The 23,647-nt window shown below is 41.2% G+C and overlaps 2 protein-coding genes across 2 annotated transcripts in view; both read left to right on the top strand.

Annotated features, from left to right (window-relative positions):
- The window catches only part of cpne1 (copine I), a 29,444-nt gene extending 24,467 nt beyond the window's left edge, over window positions 1-4,977 (top strand). The window contains 3 exon segments of the mRNA XM_034082102.2: window positions 391-524; window positions 617-853; window positions 1,802-4,977. Coding sequence (XP_033937993.1) covers window positions 391-524; window positions 617-853; window positions 1,802-1,945 — 515 coding nt within the window. The 3' untranslated portion in view covers window positions 1,946-4,977.
- A 7,169-nt stretch (window positions 4,978-12,146) lies between these two features.
- Window positions 12,147-23,647, top strand: part of fer1l4 (fer-1 like family member 4) — a 70,148-nt gene continuing 58,647 nt past the window's right edge. Inside the window, exons 1-4 of the mRNA XM_034082539.1 lie at window positions 12,147-12,188; window positions 12,934-13,022; window positions 13,321-13,420; window positions 13,643-13,737. Coding sequence (XP_033938430.1) covers window positions 12,147-12,188; window positions 12,934-13,022; window positions 13,321-13,420; window positions 13,643-13,737 — 326 coding nt within the window. The remainder of the gene's footprint in view (window positions 12,189-12,933; window positions 13,023-13,320; window positions 13,421-13,642; window positions 13,738-23,647) is intronic.

Below are 23,647 nucleotides of genomic sequence, written 5' to 3'. Positions count from 1 at the left end.
GACAAAACAAATGTTGTCATTCAGGGGGAAAAGAAGAAGAAAAAGAATGTTTCCCTGATCTTTGCTTTTCGGTGAAATAAATCTGAAAATGTGTTCAGATAAATTACCATAATTTGAGCAATCTAAGGTCAGATTATCTCTATGGCAGTTGTGTGCTCAAATGGGTTTTGGAGAAGGCGTCTCCTTCGATATTGTTAAGCACAAGTACACACATTATAAAATATCCCTGGTTCTTCTTATTTCCCTGGGTAACTACAGAGAATTCCTGTCATCAACCCGAACTTGATAACCTGATAACCTGATTTACTGTTTCTATATTTCCCTAGATTGTCTCAGCTGCTCGACATGTAACTAAATCTTTCCCTCTCTGTTAAACTTCTTCTCTGCCAGGAGTCCAGGGCATCGTGGAGGCCTACAGGATGGCCCTGCCTCAGCTGAGACTCTCTGGACCCACAAACTTCTCCCCCCTCATCAACCACGTCGCTGGCATCGCCTCCCAAGCAGCGCAGAGCAACAACGCCGCTGTGAGGACGGACACACACACACACACACACACACACACACACACACACACACCCAAAAACACACACTCATCTGCGTCTGTATCTCTCTCCAGCAATACTTCGTCCTCCTCATCCTCACTGACGGTGAGATCACTGACTTCGACCAGACGAAGGATGCCATCGTGCGGGCGTCGCGGCTGCCCCTGTCCATCATCATCGTGGGGGTGGGCACGGCTGACTTCAAGGCCATGGAGCTGCTGGACGGGGACGACGGCGTGCTGAAGTCCACGGTGGGGGAGGCCGTCGCCAGGGACATAGTTCAGTTTGTCCCCTTCAGAAACTTCAAAGATGTAAGTGTGTGTGTTGGACTGTTACTCAAGAAATAAACAACAACAAAGCAGCAACCACAAGGATTCATCCTTTGTGGCACTGCTGGTCTGTAGCTCTAGGGGTCTTTCCCCCTGCTCACTTTTCTTCTGCCTCCAGCTGGGTAAAAATGAAATAGACACTTTCATTAACTGTGGCTTGAATGTGATTCCCTGCTCAAAAGTGTAATGCACGCCAGTAGTGTCGACCAAAGGAAAACAGTGATTGCTGGCCCTCTGAACGGGTAGGGGAAAAACAAGTCCGATGATAAAGGCAGGTGTAATACACAGAAAGTGTTGTTTTAGTTTTTGATTTAAACAAAAATAAAAACGGTCCAGGGGTTTGTCTTGCCAACAAGTTATGATCTAAATCTCTGGCTTGTGTTTTGGCAAATGTATGACTTTATTACCTCCGACAATATTCAAGTTTAGTTTCATGTACATTTAAGTAACGGTATTATTTGTCTCGCGGCCTTAATCTGTTGTGTTTCAGTATCTGTTAGCCCTGTGTGACCAAAACTACTGAGAACAATGAAAGCGAAGGAACTAACAGTCACCTTTTTGCATTCGAGCTGTGTCTGAGAAAATATAAAGATTAGACGGACAATCAATTAGAAAACAACGGCAACATTTAAAAAGCAAGTTCTAAAACTGGGATCGTCGTGTTGCTCTCTGTCTTCACTGTGGACACTCAGGAGTTGGATGTGTTGCTGAGGTCTCGTTTTATTGTTGTTTAATATATGTGTCATATTGTTTATGTTCAAGTAAAATGTATCCGAATGGGACAAATAGATGAACTGAAGTGAACCTATTGGAAGCACAGGTCAACTCCAACCAGAACAGGAAGAACTGTTACAGTTGCTTCCATGATCATCTGGAAGCACTTCCTCTGACATCACAGTCAGTCACTAACGTCTCTCTGTCTCTCTGCAGGCTCCACCGGCGTCTCTGGCTCAGTCTGTCCTCGCTGAGGTTCCTAACCAGCTGGTTTCTTATTTCAAAATGAGAGGCTTCGACCCCCCTAAACCCCCAGCCAAAGCTGCGGCCCCCAAATCCCCCAAATCCCCCAAATCCTAAACCTGGCAGCCTCAAAGCCTCAACGCCACCCCTGCACTCCCCACACCCACCTTTAAAGCTGAAGGCCCACCCTCATCTCCTTCCAGGGTCACACCACTCTTCAGGGTCCAACCTAATGTGTTGCTAGCCAATCATAACGAAGTATTCAGCTGTCAGCCAATCAGAATGCCACAGCAGTTGTTCCCCAGTTAAACAATTATATTTGTTCATACTTTCCTCTTCATAGGTGTAATGATGATGTAGTTCAGAATATGGATTGACTTTGCTTCCCTCTGCTGCTTGCACACTCTCTATGCAAATCACGTGTTAACTCGCTTGTGTTTAACAATCACGGAGCCTGATTAGCTTCAGGTATCGATACTTAGCACTTTGCTCTTGCACTCAATGCTGGAAAATGTTATCATGAATGATAATATGTTTGTTATCATAGCTTTACTAATAAAGCCTTAATATAAAACCTTACTATTGCCTTACTGTAGTTTTAGCGCTTCAGCTTTATTGCTTCCAGACTGTTCTGTCACGACTCTCAGTGCCACCATCTTGGCTCCAAATTGTGAATGTACCATAAAGGCGCATTTTAAAGTGTAAACAACTCTTCCCCACGTAGGGTTTTATTGTTGGAATGTACACACAACAAAGGAATTGAAAACTCTCCCTCTTCGCCTTCTTTGCCTCATCGATTAACGAGGCTCTGTTTCTGTAACGGGAAGAGTTTCCACAAATGCTTTGGTTGCTTCTTCCAGCACCATTTCTGCTGCCATGGCATTTGGACCGGGTAATACCAAAAGTGCTGTCCTCTTCATGTTTTGGTTCCTTCCCTTGTGAGCATGGGACCTGAGCGTCACACTGAGGCTGCGGCCCCACGAGGACGAAAACGGCTAAACGCATAGGATTAACGCAAACGCAATCGCAAACGGCTTCCGTCCACATGCAATAATTATCTGGATAGTGTCTGCCCACACGAGACCGCTCCGTTTAGCTCCAACCGCTGGAGAAGCTGCAGTACATATGCCGAGCCTGTACGTGGCGCTGTAACTTCCTCCACAAAAGCAGCGAAGAAGCATGGTTGTCATGGTTGCCCTTCTGTTTATTCTCCGCGGTGGGGGCCGAGGGAACCGGGCAGAGTTTTTCGCCAGTCAGCGTGTATTAAAGTTGAAATCTTCCGGACACAATTATAAAAGTGCCGGTCAAAGGTCTTCTTTGTTATTTATTGAGCTTTAAAACAAATGAATAACGACTCTATATAATATAATGATAAAATACACGGAGCCTCTCTTTTTCCTCCCTCTCTTCGGACAGCGTCAGTGTCTGTCTCATGCAGCAGCTCATCCAGTAATGAGTGACCCGGCCGACAGTAAAAATAAACATATTTATAACTAGTTTAGGGAGTTTGAGAGGTAATTAAAATAGCTAAGGGTGATGATCTGACTTGAAGTGTGTGTTTTTGCTGCAGCGGGAGGAGCTGCAGGTGAGCAGAGCTGCGTGTCTCCGTCCTGTCAGATTAGACTTCACTCGCGAGAGAAAGATAAATAATCTGAATTCAGGGTGCAGTTTACTTTGACGCGGGGGTGAGCAGCAGAGGTGGGGAGAGGCGGGGCTATTGCCTCATCATTATTGCTGTAGATGTTGCACAAACAACTGTAGCATGGTCAATAGCGTCCGGAGCACGATAGCAACTCTGCGATCCGCCATTGTTGTTGTTGTTGGTGGCGAAACACTTCAGCAATGGCGCGGGGTAAGCGGAGGTGAGCAGAAGAGGTGGGGAGAGGCGGGGCTATTGCGCAATCACTATCAGTGATCTGAAAATGTCCGTATAGGGCGCACACACGGAGCCGTTTGACCCCCCAGAGAGCTGCGTATGCCTTCTATCCACCTTGGGACCCGTTGTCGTTTCCTCAGTCGTTTAGTGCCATATTCGGTCGTCCTCGTGGGGCCGAACGGTCTATATGACACTAAACAGTAACGCAAACGACCGAATTCGTCCTCGTGGGGCCGCAGCCTGAGAGTCTGACTGAATCTGATCTGCTTATTAACCAAAAGTGTTCTTCTAAAAACATGCACACTTCTATTGTCAACTTGTGTCAAAACTCATGTTCACTGCAGAAAACCACAGTTAATGTTACATCGCCAACTAAATCGTTTTTTGCCAACGCTCTACAGAAACTTCACTTAGACATGTTTGCTGTTTTTCTTCAGGGTCCATTTTATTAAAGTGATTTTGTATATTTGTTGCGCTGATACTTTTTTCAACTTAAGCCACGAGATGTATTCTTCATTTAAATCAAACGATGTGGGATAATAGCTGGTTAGTTAAGGAAGTGAGAGAAGAATGTTTTGTCAAACATTTGACAAAGCCTTCTGCCTCTGAGGTGCCATCAGTGTCGGCAGTTTGGATCAAATTGGTTTCAATTTTCCCATGACGACAACATAATAAGGTTTTAAATTGTAACATTTGAGAATTGAAACAGTCGGAATAGAACTTGAAATATCTAATGAAGTGGACCATGATGTCAGAGTTTGTGTTTAATGTTATTTGCCAAACTGCAGCGGATTCTGTAACTTGAAGTTTGTCCCCGTCAGGCTGCCATGACGTCTTTTTGTATTCTTCTACATTGCCAGTGACTTGTTTAATGTCTGTTTCTATCTGAAGGGAACCTTTGTTTTCACATGTTTGGTTTAAAGTGGTGAAAGAGGTTTCTAATGGTAGAGACTTTGGCCAACATCATGGAGTTTTCATTTTAACCAGACTGTTGATGGAATAAAGTGAAAGCAATCAGAGAGAATTACAAGGCTGCCTTATCTTTGCCGCACGGCTCACTGTGAATACTTTTTATATCATTTTTTGTATCTGTTAAACGTTTATTTTTCTGTTTACATCCTTGTTGATCCACATCATCATGTGACCACCAGCCCCACCGCTCACTTATTCACACAACTGCTTAAACCAACCAGTATAACCAGTTACTCTATATCATGTCTGTATGAGCACTGCCTGGTAGAAAACAATAATAAAAACATATTTGGGAAAAGAATGTATTTACTTTGTTTCAGGAGGAAAGTGAGAAAAATAAATAATGATTGTGATTCAGTCATAACCAGGAGAGAAAGATTCAGGATACATTTTCTTTAGTACTTTTTTCTGTGAAAACAGGTAGACAAATGTTTTTTAATTGATATTTATATTATATTAGTGTTCGATGTGTAATCGTGTTGATTTTTAATTAAAGGTGGGGTAGGTGAGTTTAGGTAAGAAACCGGCTCGAGATACACTTTTGTTATATTCCATGGAATGCTCTTAACATCCCGATAGCAATGAATATCTGAAGTGCTTTGACAATAAATACATAAAATGCCATCTGTGGAAGCCGTAGTACTGTAAAAAGTACAACCAATCATTTTAGCCGGGCCGGCTAAAATAACTGGATGGCCTACCTGCCTGTCAGCCTTCTCTGTGCACAAACTGATCTCGTGCCCTCATTGGTCATGTGCGCGCTCGTGTGTGTTGGAGGAGGGGCTCTGTAAGGAAGTGGCAGATTTTTTTCGGCTGTGTATTTTCAAATTCTAGCGATCTCGAGCTGGTTTCTCCAAAACTACCTAGTACCCCACCTTTAAGTGGCAATTAAAAAAACATTTATAGCCAAAATACCAGGGTTGCCAACTCTCACGCATCTGGCGTGTGACACACGCTTTCACTCTCAATCTCACGCTCTCACGCTGCCCAAACTATTCTCACGCCAAAAAACAAGAATACGGTAGAAACGGTTTTGAAAACTTTTGTCAGGTAGTGATCGTCTTCGCAATAGAACATCTTTGATAATGTCTTCTGGCCAATCAGAATCAAGATAACGGCGTGGTGTTGTTGCAGGAAGTCCCAACGGAGAATACTTTTGCTGTAGTACATCTCTATACGTCGATACAACATTACGTGTTGATAGAAATCAACACGTAATGAAATAAGACCCCACGGTTTGATGATTGATAGGTGTGTGGGCCGTCTTTCATTTTGACACACAGAACAATGGGGGCTATCCACCCTTATCCACAATACATGTAAAGTAATTCACACAGCCTCTTCCCTCTTCTCTCTGTGAGGAGCAGCAGGTTCAGCTTTGAGAACAAAGTAACAAAAAACTAAAATGGTATTCATTTTTTTAAATATACATCGTCGTGTAGTAATAGATTTATTTATTTTTCTTCTCAAGAGAGTACCAGAATGTGTATTTTATGTTAGTATTTCAAAAAATCACCTGGGGGAGAATCCCCCCAGACCCCCCTACAGGGGTTGGGCTTTCAGCATGTCAACTCTTTCACCTGTGGGGAAATTGCAGGATTGGCTCCAGGTCGCCCTTTTTATTTACTACAAGACAAATGTGCCTTTTTATTTCATACAGTTCAATTTGGATTGAGACAGGGAAATAATCTAAACTTCACGCGTGGCGTTTCACTGTCAAGGGTTAGCCCTACCATAGATTACCCAACAAAAATACTCTCTCGCAACTGCCGGACCCGTATTGCGCAAGCGTAGATCTAAGATCCAGTAGAAATGATAAAAAGGTAAAAGTCTGCTGCTTATTGTTCTACTAGGCCAAAATAGAGTGTGTTAATTAATATGTTTGGCAGTTTGGAGTAAGTCTGTAGATTTGTTTGTGCGTGTGTGTTTCATGTATGGGCCTCTCATGATAATTAATTTAGTTGGATACATTTTCCCGGAAATTATTGCGATAAACGATAATATTGTCGGCACCGCTGTATGACCATTTTAGACCCCTGACATAATGATAATATATAATAATAATTCAAGTACATAATTTCAAACTGCTAGTCACATCCTCATGTAAATGGCAATTTATTGAGTACATTTTTATTTATCGTACGATAAGTCAATTAATTGCTTATCAGGCACACAATAAAATAGTGGAAACAAACATGTGTTTGACTTTCATTAGTGATTGAAACTTTGTGCCCTTTATAGTCGGTGTCCAATATTGTGTATTTGTATATATTGTATATATATATATATACTATATATATGCTAAGGTCCCGCTGCTGACACGATAGCAGTCATTTCGTGCGCATATGTGTAATTAAACCCATGATATCAAAATCTCACTCCAGCCAGCCAGGTACCCAAAGATGGCAACCCTGAAATACATTATATTAATGAATTGCATAATAATGATCAGTCACAGGAACGAAGCAAGTACTTTTACATCAAGCACATTTGGATCAAGATTTTACTTTATAAGACTTTACAAACAGGGTTTTACTGGTAATGGATTATGTGTTACATTATTTTATTGGTATTAAGTTGATAATTTGAACACTTTTCCCATCTGTCCCACAGCAACAAACAACTTCATGTTATATTAAATCATACTTTACTGTAACACCAGGGACAATTAATGCTTTAATTTGATTTAACTACAAGACCGTTGCTTCTTCTCTACAGCCTACAAGATATAACTGTCCCATATGGCTTCCAGATTTGATAGATATGTGGGAAACTAAAATGTTGGGCTCATGATGTCCCCAGGTTAAAGTTAAAAGTAAAGTTTGGTGTACTTTGTGTTTTCTTGTCCTTTTCTTGCTTCTAGCTCGATGTCCCTCCAGAGAAACAGCAGTCAGTACATCACACACACCAGACTTCATTTATAAATGAATAACTTTAATTAAATACTTTGATAACATCTGATTTGGGTTAAGAGTAGTTTTCATATTGTTATACTGAGGTGACTGGGCTAAGTGTGTGTTTCAGTGTGTGTATTTTCTGAGAAGGAAACTAGTTGAGCAACTCTATTTGCTTTCTCAAACATTAGAAGACCTGCCCTAACAGACACACACACACACACACACACACACACACACACACACAACACACACACACACACACACACACACACACACACACACACACACACACACTCTCTCTCTCTCTCTCTCTCTCCTCTCTCTCTCTCTCTCTCTCTCCTCTCTCTCGCTCTCTTCTCTCTCTCTCTCTCCTCTCTCTCTCTCTCTCTCTCTCTCTCTCTCTCTCTCTCAGGTACCTCCTATAACCTTGTTGGACAGAAAACACACACAGCAGTTAGTTTCCAACAGTCGAAGAGAGCAGAGGAGACGACTACAGTGAGACACGATGTAGAGAGACAGACAGCTGAACACAGACAGGTGTACAGACAGACAGGATCATCATGTCCATCAGTGTGAATCTGAAGAAGATCTCCAACCTGCCGGGGCGATCTGACAGAAAGGTGGAACTGTGCTTCAGAGGTCAGTAACTCTCATATATTCTTGAGGTTAGTTTACTTGAGTTTTTCCTGTTCATTTTTATACTTCAGCTCCAACTCAATTCATCAACTGAACTTTGCTTGTTTAGATTATTAATATAAAATATTAACTAATAAATATGATGTAATATTATAATAAAAAAATACCCTGCCTGAGGAAACAGCAGGCTGTCAGTTGCTTCTGTTATTGCAAAGCCTTCCGTAATGTTATCTGATTCTAGCGTTATTTCTGTTTAACTTCTACCATTTAAAAAAAAAAAGAAGTAATTTGTTAAGCAATTTTTGCTGTGTTTTAAGGTGTTTTTTTTAGCTGGCTGTGTAGATGATGTTGTAACTTTATTGATCCCCTCAGAGAAAACACAAAGAGTACATTAAGTTATAAAAGTTAGCCCCGCCTTTAATGCTTTTACTGAAGTACAGATCTGAGTACTTCATCGCCCTCTGGGCAGTGATGTTAGACACTTTTGAGGCGGCAGTGGCTCAGTCTGAAGGGACTTGGTCTGGGAACCGAAGGGTCGCCGGTTCACGTCCTGATCGGACTAAAAAAATATATATATATGGAGTGAGCTGGTAGCTGGAGAGGGGCCAGTTCACCTCCTAGGCCACTGCCGAGGTGCCCTTGAGCAAGGCACCTAACCTCCAAACTGCTCCCTTAGTGCTGGGTACCTGGCAGCCTCTCTGCTCTGCATGTGGTTGTGTGTGCATGTATATCCTCTGTGTGTGCGCATGTATACCCTCCCTGTGTGTGTGCATGTATACCCTCCCTGTGCGTGTAAACACCATGGGGAAAGAAATGTCGATGAATAAAGTATGTCTTCTTCTTCAACATAAAAAATACCACACCGTAAAAATACTCAATTTGAAGTGAGACTTAAAGTCCAACTTAATTTGCACACAATAAATGAATACTAGGCAGGGTAAGACACAGTATCATTGTTAGATTGAGATTGATCCTGATTTTTGAATGTATTTGATTTTAATATTTCTCAAAGTAATACCCTTCACACATAAAAAAAAAACAAAGACACAATATTTGAATGATACTTGTAACTTTGCAGTATCAGATCATTAATGCAAAACATACATTTTCTCATAGTTAAAAATATGACTTTAGGTTAAGCCACACAGACTTCTTAACGCCTGAGCTTGCAGTCATTTTCTTTTTTTATGTCTACTTGTATTTATTTAAATTGCATTGTTAAGGAACCTGTGACCCAAGTCTTTCATATCATATACGGGACATTTGTCTCTGACATTAAACCTTTTGAATCTTTTGAATCCTTGATTTGTATCACAGTAGTATAAAGATATCAAAACTAGCTCTGAGTACTTCCTCCATCAGTGCTGTTGCAATGGTTAACTGTCTGTCTGTCTTCCTGTCTGTCCTCCAGGCTTTACCCACAAGACCAAGGCTCTGCAGTGTGAGGACTTGGCCATCTTCAACGAGGTCAGTAAAACACACGTCCCTCACCTGAGGCAAGGAGCAGGCTAACTTTTTTTTGGCTAAAAAAAAATCACAAAGATTTCAGTCAATGGCTAAATATCACATACAGGATTGTGTTTTTGTATATGATCTGACGCTCAGAATGAGAGCGTTGCTGTTCCGAGAAACAGAGGAGTCTATTTCTACATGGTTTAACTAACTGGTTACTTTAAATGCATGAGGTTATTTTACGATGGACATTCGACTGACTGTCAGAAATCAGAGGACGGTAGCTCACATCAGGGTTTCAGTTGGGGACTAGGGAAATTACCTATATTTCACAAAACCAACGTCATTTCAATGCCTTTGCCTTTGAATTTAGCCTGCCAGGCTTTGAAGGGTCCCAGCTTCTTTGTTCCGCAGCAGGGTTGTGGTCTCTGAGAGTTTCATGGAGAGACCATCCTCGACCTTGCTGAGATCCAGAATGTCAGTGTCCCTCTGAAGGATCTGCTTCTCCAACAGGTCCACCTTCCTCTGGTATTCTTTCCTCTGGTCGTCAAGAGTTGCCAGCATGGTTAGGTCTGAGACTCTTCCTTTCTTCTCCCAATGCCTGGCCACCATCTCCGGCCTGCTCTGGTGCTGAGTGAACTCCATCTTCTCCTCTTTGAGAGGGGAGACTTCTGTCTGAGTCAGACTTTTGCCGTTTTTAATCCATTACCGTCCATTCAGTTAAAGAGATTATTTAGAGTCTTACTTACAGTAAATAAGCAGTAGATAGAAAACCATAACAGCATTGCCGGCCAACAACTTTTACATCCAAGGTGTGTGTGTGTGTGTGTGTGTGTGTGTGTGTGTGTGTGTGTGTGTGTGTGTGTGTGTGTGTGTGTGTGTGTGTGTGTGTGTGTGTGTGTGTGTGTGTGTGTGTGTGTGTGTGTGTGTGTGTGTGTGTGTGTGTGTGTGTGTGTGTGTGTGTGTGTGTGTGTGTGTTACAGCAGGAAGCTGCAGTTGTTTGTTTGCTTCAGATTGAAACTATTTTAATGGAGCTGATAGGAAACTGCACCACTCCTACAGTACACACAGACACACACTCACAGACATACACTGCCCCTCCTTCATCACACACACAACTAAAGATGTGATTCTTTTTTATTGTACCTTGCTGTGCCCAATGAGGCTACTGAAGAAATAAAACAACAACCAAAAACTCCCTTTTTACCTCACAATGTTTTGCAGGAATGAAGAGTGGAATTTCAATTATTAGATAGATTAGATTTGATAGATTGGAGTCACATTTTGTTCAGACGTTCATGTACTCCAGTGGATGTATCACTATGGCTACACATGAAAAGGAAGACATTTGCCTCAGAGTAAAAATGTGCTATGGATTGCAACTCCCTCCCACAATAATAAGCACTGCCATTTGAGACCGAAAAGGTCCTCTCTGACAATCCTTCATTACTCCATGTATCATAGACTGTCAGTTGTTGGCTCTAAAGTAAGCACTGAAGTGACATTTCACACAGACATTTTCAAATCTAGAAAATACGATGCACTGCACTCTGGGAGCGTTGCACATGTTATGGATGCTGCTTGGAGTTTCCCACTCAGATGAAATGGCGGATAGTTACAGCTGTACTGAATAGTTTGAGCTTCATTAACAGCGTTGACATTCAGATTGTAAATCAGATTGACACTGCACAGCTTTTTTTTGTTTTACATTTCTATTAATTCTGTAAAACCTGATATCTGTGTGCAATCGCAGATCCAATGAATCCCACCATCAACTACTGAGGACTTTGTTTGAGTTAATGGCTTGATTTTTGTTTGACTTTTTTCTTTTATTGGGGGATGACTTCATGAAATAGTGCCAGACATCCAAAGCTTAGTTTGTAAACCTCAATTGAAAACATTCAGGAATGCACTTCAAATATCTTGCAATATATGTTAAATGGTTAGGGATTTTAGCACTATTTTCATTGAATAAGACAGTAGATGAGAACTGGATGGGTAATACATGTTTTTCTATTTCTGCCACTGCCACTGAGGCTCATGGGTATTGTAGTTATTGCAGCCATGTAGACCAAACATAACATATAGTTTACTTATACAATTTTGCATCAAAGCACACCGTCTAAATATGATGTTTTTATAATAAATTAAACCACCTAACCTGACAATTAATCAATGAATAAATACAAAATAAACAATTTTGTACATTGACGTTGCTTTACCCTGAAAGTAAAAACATCTCAGGGTTCAAGCTTCCCAAGTGTTAATGATTGAAATTTGTCATTGAAATAATAATAGTAGGACCATTTTTATAGTAGGGGGCAATTTGTCTGCATTGTGTATTTCTACTTATTATTTGTTTTTTCCCCTAATTAATTACATTCTTTGATGTAAATAAAGTTTAACAGCATTGTGATCAGAAAAAAACTGTCTTTAGTTTGAGGTTCTTTTAACTTAGATCATTTGGCTTTAGCAAAGAGAGAACATGTTTGTTGAAGTAGGAAAGCCTCTTCCTGTTTGCCCTCAGGTCAGACAATGTAATGTTTTACAGTAACCTCCGTATGACGACAGCAGAGAGTTTCTGTGTTTAGTTTTGCTTCTCTGCAGCTCCTGAGTCAGCCTGGTGTTTGTTCTTCAGGTGTGACCATCAGAGTGTGTGTGTGTGTGTGTGTGTGTGTGTGTGTGTGTGTGTGTGTGTGTGTGTGTGTGTGTGTGTGTGTGTGTGTGTGTGTGTGTGTGTGTGTGTGTGTGTGTGTGTGTGTGTGTGTGTGTGTGTGTGTGTGTGTGTGTGTGTGTGTGTGTGTGTGTGTGTGTGTGTGTGTGTGTGTGCGCCTTAAACTAGAACATGGTGATTAAAGTTTGAAATGGAAAATATACAGAGTGAAGACAGAAATAGTCTCTTTCTTTTTGCTTGAGAAGTTTGCATGTTTACACAGCAGCTATATCTCAATGTTTTGGGCATTATCACAGGGTTGGTGGTTAAAATTGTACATTTGGGCGAAATAAACCTATGCATTCTCTTGTATTGTAAAATTATAAGAAAATATATTTTTAAAAATCATATATTTGACATTTAAAATTCTTGACAAGTAACTATTATTATAATTACCTATACGTTTTTTTCTTGTACATTTTAAACTTTAGATTAGGATTTTTTTTACGAGTGTATTTATAGGTCATGTAACCTTTTGCTGAAAAAGGTTAATCTTAACAAAGAAAGTTTACTCTGTTTTTGTGCGTGTGTTTTTGCGTGTGTGTTTTTGTGTGTACAGCATTTCCGTTGGCCTCACTATGGAAAAGAGATCAGGGATGACGTTTTGTCCATCAGTGTGTACAACTGCAGTAAAGTTTTCTCCAACAGGTAACACACACACACACACACACACACACACACACACACACACACACACACACACACACACACACACACACACACACACACACACACACACACACACACACACACACACACACACACACACACACACACACAAACAGCAGGCACAAACAGGCATGCGCACCAAAATAAATACATACAACACAATGTTCATCTCGGTTACTGTGTGTGTGTGTGTGTGTGTGTGTGTGTGTGTGTGTGTGTGTGTGTGTGTGTGTGTGTGTGTGTGTGTGTGTGTGTGTGTGTGTGTGTGTGTGTGAAGATTGCTAGGTAAGCTGGTCATCAGTCTCCAGCATGTCGTTAGCACGGGGAGGGTGTTGCTACGAGAACCACTCACTGACTCCAACTACAGCCTGACTGAGGTAAGACACACACACACACACACACACACACACACACACACACACACACACACACACACACACACACACACACACACACACACACACACACACACACACACACACACACACACACACACACACACACACACACACACACACACACACACACACACACACACACACACACACACACACACACATCAAGAGATTCTTTGGGTGTTATTCATTCTCTCTCTGTAGATCTATATTGAGTTGGATATTCGGTACCATCCAGTTGAAGGAACAGCAGGAAGCTGGGAAGGACTTGACTTCATTAAAGTTGAAGACCAGGATGAGTAAGTTCTAGAGAGTCTCTGGTTGTACTGTGGAGGAGGAAACCACAAACTGTTCAGTGGACAAATGTTAATTACAATGTTAAAACTAAAATGCAATATCAACAATGATTCTTATTGGGGGGTCACGTGGACGAGACCAAGATGGCAGCTTAGCTGGGAGGCTCCCGACAACCACACATAATCAAAATCCCTACCTACACGGCAAAAATATTTTAACACAATATCAGCTTTGATATGTCAAATCCTCCTGCGACCAAGGCTTGCGATATTTTCACTCGAGGACGAAGTCGGTCGATTAAAACAGCCCCGCCAAGTCCACGGAGCGACTCAGAAGATAGCAACATGGCTAACATAGTGGACGTTTTGAGCGAAAATCACTGCGGGCGGACTTCGGAACAAAGTTGGACAACATTGACACAAGTCTGACGGTCGTGGCAACCTCAATGGTTGCATTGGAGAGTAAAGTAACAGAATTAAAACGGGATGTTTCTTCCAATTCAACCCGTATTAACGAGGCCGAAGGCCGAATACACCACGCAGAGAAGACGCTTGAAAAAACGGAGGCCGCACTTGACTCCGTTAACAAACGTATCGCTTACCTTGAGTCAAAGACAGACGACCTGGAGAACCGGTGCAGAAGAAAGAATCTGCGACTGTTTGGTATACGAGAAGGAGCCGAGGGCCAACAAACACTCCTCAACTTCGTTAACGACATACTGACACGATGGCTGGAGCTGACACCTGACAGGGCTCTTACTCTGGAGCGGGTTCATCGCACGCTAGCGTCGGGGAAACCCAACCAACACAGAGCGGTCATCGTCCGCTTCTTAAAGTTTCAGGAGAAGGAGTTTGTCTACCGTGAATCAAGACGTCGTGACATCACACATGACGGGGATTTAACACTGTTACAAAGTTGTTTGTTGACATCAACGCCTTCCGTGGATTCCAACACAACCCCTGCTAACTCAGAGTGCTACACAACGGCAAGATTAATCTCTTCACAATGCCACAAGAAGCCGAAAAGTTCTACAAAAGCATCAAACAATAGCCTCTGGTGTGTGTTGTGTGGGAATCACACGGCCACAATGAGATATCGGAAGATATCAGGCATTGTGAGTTGAGTTACAGTTGCAAACATTTACATTGTCTTTATACGCGTGTGTATATGGAGGTTTCTTTTATTCCTCTCTCTCTCCTTCTTAAGAGAAAGCCCATTGAAATATAATTCTGTTCGAGAGTAGACCTATATAATAAGGATGGCATTGTGTTCATATGTCTTTTGTATGTTTCATTAGACCAGCAGATATTGTTTTAATATGTTTAGATGGTATTGTGTTATGTCCTGAAGGGATATATTACTTGACAAAGTTTAATGTGTGGTTGTTGGGCACCACATTTTTGTTTTGTTTTGTGAGCTTGGGTCGAGTTACACTGACTGGTTGCTCCTCGCATATTGTGGATCAACGTCCCTCATTGTTTCTACACAAGGGGTGGGGTATGCATTTCAGTTGGGGAAATGCTAGGGTTGAGGGTGTGCCTGTTCTGGGGGGGGGGGGGGGGGGGGGGGGGTTTGGGGGGAGGAAAGGGGTCACTTGCACCATATTAATCATTTTGTAAAAATATTTACAGTTACTTTATAATGCTGAGATGAATGTCTATGGAGAGAGCAAGTCAGTGCAATAGTTTGGATATTAAAGTTACAAGCTGGAACATCCGGGGAATGAGAAAATTGGCTAAATTGAAGCAAGTTTTTAAAGGGTAAAATATCTTAAATCTAAAATAGTCTTTCTACAGGAGACACATTTACTCACTGCAGATGTTCACTATTTGAGCAAAAGGTGGCCAGGCCAAGTATTTTATGCTTCCCATAGTACTTATGCACGAGGTGTGGCTATCCTTGTACACAAATCGATACCATTTCAACTTATAAAAACTATCCAAGACCCACATGGAAGGTATATTATTATCCACGGCAATATTTTGTCACAAAAAATTCATTGTATAAGTGTCTATGGCCCGAATGAGGATAACCCCTCATTTTTTGAAATATTTGTTCTAACTCTGTCTGCTTTGGAGGGACTTTATATTATAGGAGGAGACTTTAATTGTGCTCTTGATCCACTTGATAGATCTACACAGGTTGATATGACTCATGTGCAAACAAGGAAAACACTGATTAGATATATGAAGGATATAAGGTTAAGTGACGTTTGGAGGAACTTGAACCCGGATAAGAGGGAATTTTCTTGCTATTCAAGCTCATATAAAACTCATTCGCTCATTGATTATTTTTTGATTTCTGTGGATCTTCTTTCCAAGGTCAAAAGTTGTGGTTACAGTAGTATTGTAATAAGTGACCACGCAACAGTGTTTCTGGAGATCAATTTAGGCAGGTTTGAACGTCACGCAAGATGGAGGTTACAAGTTGATCTACTTCAAGACCCAGACTTTGTTACATTTGTGGAAAGTTGCATTGACAATTATTTTGAACTAAATACAGATTAAACTTCAGCCAGCATTAGATGGGAGGCATTGAAAGCTTATATAAGAGGAGAAATTATCAGTTTTATAAATTCTAAAACTAAGCAGCATAATCAAGAATTACAAACATTAGAAAACAAAATTAAGAAAGCAGAGACTGAAATGTACTGTCACAATTATCCTAAAAAATTACGTGATCTATCCGTCCAACACATCCTCACTCCCAGGTCGGCCTATATTGACGTTATGTCAAGTCCCCTGCCGGCTTTTTCCAACGCAAGGGGGGGGGCCTTAGCGTCCATTTTCAACGCAAGGGGGGGGGCCTTAGCGTCCATTTTCAACGCAAGGGGGGGGGCCTTAGCGTCCATTTTCAGCTTTCCGGGATGTCCATGTGCTTCTATGGACGCTCATGGAAGCACGGCATTCGTTTGTGTCCACTGCCCTTAAAGGCAATGTGAGCGTCCATTCTCATTGGATAGCGGAGAATTGTACACCCGGAAGTAAATATTCCCCTTACTGACGATTGATTTTACAGTGATATCTGCACTACTCATCGACTAAAAAACACCAGATTATCCTTGTTAATTACACAACATTGATTGGTTTAAATTGTGTGCAATGCTTTTGTATTTTTCCCCTTCGATTCGGAGAAACAAATCTTTTTTCGGAGTAAAGGGTGGCAGAAGACACTACACTACCCAGAATCCCCAGCTATCATTTCTCCCTGCAGAAAAAGAAAACATGGCCGAACTTCGTTTTATTCTGGGTGTAAAATGCCTATTTTAAAGTTAGTTTGGCCATTAAAATGCGTTTTGATGTCATTTGATGCGAGAAATATGAGTTGTTATTTCAGATTATGTGTGCAGTGGATGTACATGATCTTTAGTTTGCTAGTTATTACGAAGATTACTTCAGGAAATTGCGTCCAACGTTTTCATTGTTACCAGGTGGTTGCTAGGGACGCTGCTATCGATATTATTTATGTTATGTTGTGTAACTGTTTAATGGTGTTATCTGTATTGCTACCCCCTTCCCCGTCAATGTATAGTGTTGGTCCACAGCGCAAACATATTAGTTTAACAAAATCCGCATCTAAAGATACGTTATTTCCCCTTGTGCAATTCCAGTCTCACATCTCACAGCACATCGTCATTAACAAATACCGGAAACAGACCGAAAACATTTAAAAAAAAAAAAAGAATACCTTATTCCGAGTGTGCTTGCTTTTCTCTTTGAAAGTCATCACATAACTGCATTGTAATACACGGTTCGGCTGCATTAAATATTACATATCTGCCGTAGTTCTGTATTTATAGAGCCCTGATGAGAAGACAAACATGAGGAACTGAAAACGTGACGTGGATCATAAATATATCAGCCATTAAACAACATCTTACATTTCTTTTCACACAATACGTCTCTTTGCCGTATCAACACTAATTCGGCTCACTTTTATATTTGATCCAATTGGTAGATAGGCTGTATTTACACCATAAAGGTGCACAGATGATATAAAGAGACACCTGGGGGGTATACTACGAAGCAGGATTTTCGCTTAGCCGGCTAAATTCAGGGGAAACTCCGGCTTTCCGGTCCTACGAAGCTGGTTCTCTTTTTAGCAGGCTAGATCTCCATGGTAACTTATGCTTAGCGGCTAACCTGGTCGGGACCAGGTTAGGTTGCAGGCTAAGAGCTCAACTCAGTGAAAGCACCGCCTGCTGACCAATCAGAGCTCAGTGTGCGGAGTTTAAAGCGATCAAGTCATATTACAGGAGAAAGGAAATACAGAAAAACTGCCGTCGCACCGACTGTGTGAACGTGAACATTAATAGAATATCACCTCCCATCTTCAGAGCAATCTGACTATTATAACATTAGCGTTAAGAAAGCTTACTTAAATATCGGCCACAACATAAGTAACCGGATCAGAGTACATTAACCTACAGTCCGCGGCATATCACTTCATAATGTATCATATATCTCCTTATCTGAGTCAGCTGAGCCGTATCTGGCCGTGCAACACTCACAGTGTCACATACTGTATGCAGAAGTATTATTTTAAGCAACACATTAAGTTGACGAAACACTCGAGACAAATGCAATTGAAGTCAGATCGTCTTTTAGACGGGGCAGTGATATCATAAACCTGTTAATGTACGCATTCAAACACGCATTTTCTTTTGCCAGCTGTATTCACCTTGCAGGTGCAGCTCTGAGGCTTTTATCCTGGATAAAGTGTTTAAGTCATGGATGTTTAAAGTTTAACATTTTTGACTAGTATTAAAGTTCACTTTTCATTCAGGAAGTATGACGCTGCGCTGTCAGTGCGCTTCTCCATGTTTGTGATTGGTCGAATGCTCCAGATACCACCCCTTTCATGTGAACGCGCACCTAACTAGATAGGACACGGCTGGCTTGAGCGATCCACTTGATAACCAGCGTCGACGGTCGTAGTACCGTTTAGAGCGCGTATGTTTTGGATTAGGCCAACCGGCTAACTCAAACATATCCAGGTTAGGTTGAACCAGCTTCGTAGCATAGGCCCCTGGTAGTTAAAGCATGTTATTGAATTTCATTATGTTTATTATTAGATATTAATAGGATCCCTATAAAGTATATTCATTACTCGTTATTCTCTACTAATAGTTAATTAAAGACTGTATATAATGACTATTTTGCACATCCCGTTCAAGATTTCAAGATGTTCTAAGGTTTATTGACATATCATATAGGCCTAACACAACTATGGTGTAGTTCTGCATTGAATGAAAAACTTGGGTCGCAGGTTCCTCAACAGTGCATTACAAGACATCTATCAATATGTGTGCATACCTCCAGCAATGTTAACTATGTTGAAGCACTTATTTTAACTGATATTATACATAATGTATTATACTCTTATGATGTATGCAGATATTTCATCTCCGGCCTTGTCAGGTATTGAACAATCAATAAATAAAGAACACAGAATTGTTAAATATAAAACACAGAATTTGTGTGATTATACTAAATGATTTTCAAATAAACACCACTGCATATTTAACTGTTACACATGCTGATGTAACGCAAATGTTCCAACTTGGGATCAATAAAGTATATCTTATCTTAAGCTGATCGATGGCTACTGCCATATTTGCAAAATGTGCCTCTGAACCTTGACAAGTGCATGTTTCAGGCTTATCAATTCATGTAATGTAATGTAATGTTATCAATTAACAACAGGAGGGGTCACAAACATAAGTCCAGCTGTTAAATAAAGCTCTTCTGACCTTAGCTGGCGTGTGGGTATATATATTAATACTGCCCATTATGGGCACCAGCAATTTTCACCCATTTATTAATTATATGTTTTAAATGTGAGTGTTTCCTGTCCCCTAAACCTCCAGGGATGTACACAGTTTAATACTGGCAACTTCTTATTATGGGAAATACGAAAACGTCTTTTAAAACTACAACTCCCAGTAGAGACGTGCCATAGAGAACATGTTGCGAAACAGAATAGCCAGCATGTGTAGTTCTGGGGACGGGGTGGGGGAGGGGGGGGGACGCGGTGGACCCGTTCAAATCCAGTTTTGAACAGTCTGCCGTGGTTCCATCCCATTTCAAGTGTTGTTCGAGGCTCGGTAACCCTCGGAGCACACTCTCCAATCACAGAGCTTGAGGACTATCACGGGGTTTGTCAAACAGAGCACATGGTGTCCAAACGATAGCTGGGGATTCTGGGTAGTGTAGTGTCTTCATTGCCTTTAAGGGCAGTTGACACAAACGAATGCCGTGCTTCCATGAGCGTCCATAGAAGCACATGGACATCCCGGAAAGCTGAAAATGGACGCTAAGGGCCCCCCCCTTGCGTTGAAAATGGACGCTAAGGCCCCCCCCCTTGCGTTGGAAAAAGCCGGCAGGGGACTTGACATAACGTCAACATAGGCCGACCTGGGAGTGAGGATGTGTTGATCCGTCGTGAGAGCTAGTTACGATAAGTTAACAAGTGACAGAGTGGCTAAAAGCCTAATGTGGACTAAACAAACGTACTACGATCAAGGGGAAACAGCGGGTAAACTACTGGCCTGGAGAGTAAAGAAAATGCGAGCAGAAAGAATAATCAATGGTATAAAATCAGTGTCTGGCAACTTAACTGTACACTGTAAAATGTTTGGCTGTAAAATGACAGTAAATTACTGGCTACTAGTTGCATGGATTTCACAGTAATTGACTGTAAATATTTCACAGTAATTTACTGTATATATTTTACAGTTAATTAGAATAAAAGTACAACTAAATACTGTGACTTTACAGTTGCCATGCCTATGGAATTACTGTAATATAGCAGTACAGAGCTGTGGTATTATGGTACCTTGCTGTACATAGATTACAGTAATTACCTGTATGTTCACACTATTACTGTAGAAGTAATGCAACACAGTAGCCAGTAATTTACTGTAAATATACAAATCTAAATAATACGATAATATATTGTAATTTTGACTGGGATTGTACCATAACTACACAATTCAATCAGCTCAATCAACAAAGAAAAACAAAGAAAATGCCCGTTTTAACTTTTTATTACTCCATTGAAGTGCAAAGTACATTTCACAGTGTCCACTCTGTAACATGTTGTTACGGCCCCAACCTGTATTCCGTGGTAGTGGCTCGTGCTGAGACCCACAACATGACAGAATACACGCAATAACCGGTACTTGGTAACGAGCATTTATTGATAATCAGCCGTTTGCTCACACAAGCGAAACGGGAAACAAAAAGAGGTCTGGAGGACTGGCCAAAAGGAACAAACAGAAGGAGGGAACCCGAGCCAGCCACATCACGGACCGTAGGACCCAGAACTCCCCCGCCTAACCAAAAATCAAACATAAACCCTATGGGAAACAAAATAAAGCCGCGAAAACTGGACTACGAGGTCTCCAGGCTAAACATAAACACATCTGCAAAAATATGGCCTACAGCTAGTGATGACAGTTTGACACTGAAGCTTCGAACGGAGCTTCAACCCTGGACTTCCTATTCCATAGAAGCAGTGCTTCGAAGCTTGCTTCAAATCACGTGACATGTGACGTCCGAAGCAGCAACTGCTTCAAGTCACGTGACATGTGACGTCCGAACCAGCAACTGCTTCATTTCCCGAATGAATCAACTCACTGGTTCACGGTCCATTCACGCGATTCAATGCACTGCCTCGTCTCGATTCTGACAGGTGACAGGTTGAAACCGTTTCAAATTTGAGCGCTTCAACACTTTATGACCGCTCTAAACAATGCGCAATGTGTGGGTTGTTGTTGCTGTTGAGTTGTTGTTGGCATTGCATTTGAATTGGATCATTATAGAGCAAGCCAGGAAGAAAGATATGTCGTTATGGCTCGTGAAACACTTCGAAATGTGGAGAAGCTGTGAACAAAAAGAAAATGAGTAATATAAAATTAAAAACACTTCAATGGTCTAAGGAATCGATAGCCCAGTGGATGGAGCCGGCGGCCAGGGTGCGGCGATGTCTTCCGCGCAGCTGGTTCAAAGCCCGGAATAGTTAAACTTTTAATCATTGCTTTTCAACTTTAATACTTTAATAACTGATAAAAGGCCCTCTCAGCCCAAAACAAGGTCCAGCACTCTCTAGTCTCTTCTCAATAACCCAATACACACAATTATCAATCTTTAATTGCAAATAGAACATGATATTCAGTCTTAGTGTGTGTGTGCATCGAATATTTTTCAAGGCAAAGATACGTTAAACCCACTGCAGCCTTGCACTTCGCCAGGAGAGGTCGCTGTAACTGAAGCTTCGAGAAATGAACCTATTTCCGACACAATTGTCCAAGTGGTTCGAAGCTTCATTCAAAGCTTCATTTTGCCATCACTACCTACAGCTCAGAATGGCAAAGAGGCATTCTAAGGACAGTGTCTCGGGCGTTAGGATAGGCGAGACATCCTTCTCCTCCAGCTTCTCTTTATATATACACGACTGAGTGGAATTTGGAACACCTGGGCAGAGGCGGAGCCAGGGGAAGACCAGGTGCACCTGGGCAGAGGCGGAGCCAGGGAGACAGAAAACAAGGAGGGGAGCACTTAACACATGTCTACACAGACATCCACTCGAAGTCAACCATTTTTCTGAAGAATGTGCTGACATGGGGGTTTAAATTGCCATGCCTCTTTTTGGCTTTCGAGTCCGTCTCAGGATTAATGCCCAGGATGCACCTGAAAACACTAAGCCAAGACAACAATTTAAATGTTACATAGATGTATATGTTGCATCGTTTATTATCGTTAACCTGCACCAAAGAAAGAAATTAGTATTTAAAGCCAAGCAAGAGCGATAAAAGCAAGAAAATCACTTAATTTGTTGTGTTATCACAGAGGATGGTCTGAATACAGTATTTTACTATGAAATAATACAGTAACATGTTGTGAAATCCTGGTAATCATTTATCCTGTACATTCACAGTAATTAACTGTGCCTGTATTGATTTCACTGTGAAATTCTAAATTACAGTGTTATATTTTGAATATTACAGGTAAAGACTGTAAAGTGGTAAAACAGTAATTTATTGTAAAATATTATAGCTAAATATTGTGAAATCATGGTAATATTTTACAGTGTAGACCCAAAAGAGATAAATAATCATTTTAGAGACTTTTATAAATCAGTATACAAATCAGAATACACAGAAAACAGGGAAGCTCCGAGCAATTTCCTTGACAGGCTACAGTTTCATACTCTGTCAGATGATGAAAAGGCAAAACTGGAATTGACAATAGCCGACCTTTGTGAAGCTATAGGGAATATCAACAGCGGTAAAGCACCCGGACCAGACGGGTTTCCCATAGAGTTTTATAAAACATTTAAAAAACAACTTGTAAAGCCGCTTCTCGATATGTATGAAGAATCTTCTGTCAAAGGAACGCTCCCAGATTCATTGAGATTAGCTATGATAACTTTAATATTAAAACCAAACAAGCCACCAACAGAATGTTCATCTTATAGACCAATTAGCTTAATGGGATGTGATACAAAAATACTTTGCAAAGCTCTTTCTGGACGATTGGATACATATCTCCCTCAATTAATTGTTGATGATCAACAAGGTTTTGTGCAAAAACGACAGGGATTTCACAACATCAGAAGAATTTTAAATATACTACATGAGGAACATAACGCGAAGGACACAGCAATGCTTTCAGTGGATGTGTGTCAAGCAATTGATAGGATTGAATGGACTTGTCTTTTTGAAGTACTTGCAAGATTCGGGTTTGGTGAAACCCTTCTGAAATGGATTCAACTGCTATACACAAACCCAACCGTTGAGATCCTAACTAACAACACTATCTCTGCACCCTTTAATTTAGAGAGATCTACCAGACAGGGTTGCCCTCTGTCTCCACTGCTATTTACATTAGCAATCGAACCTTTAGCTAT

The sequence above is a fragment of the Pseudochaenichthys georgianus genome, chromosome 5 (assembly GCF_902827115.2).
Source record: "Pseudochaenichthys georgianus chromosome 5, fPseGeo1.2, whole genome shotgun sequence".
Lineage (NCBI taxonomy): Eukaryota > Metazoa > Chordata > Actinopteri > Perciformes > Channichthyidae > Pseudochaenichthys > Pseudochaenichthys georgianus.
Note: the sequence above shows the minus strand (reverse complement) of the source record. Positions and strands in the feature narration are given on the sequence as shown.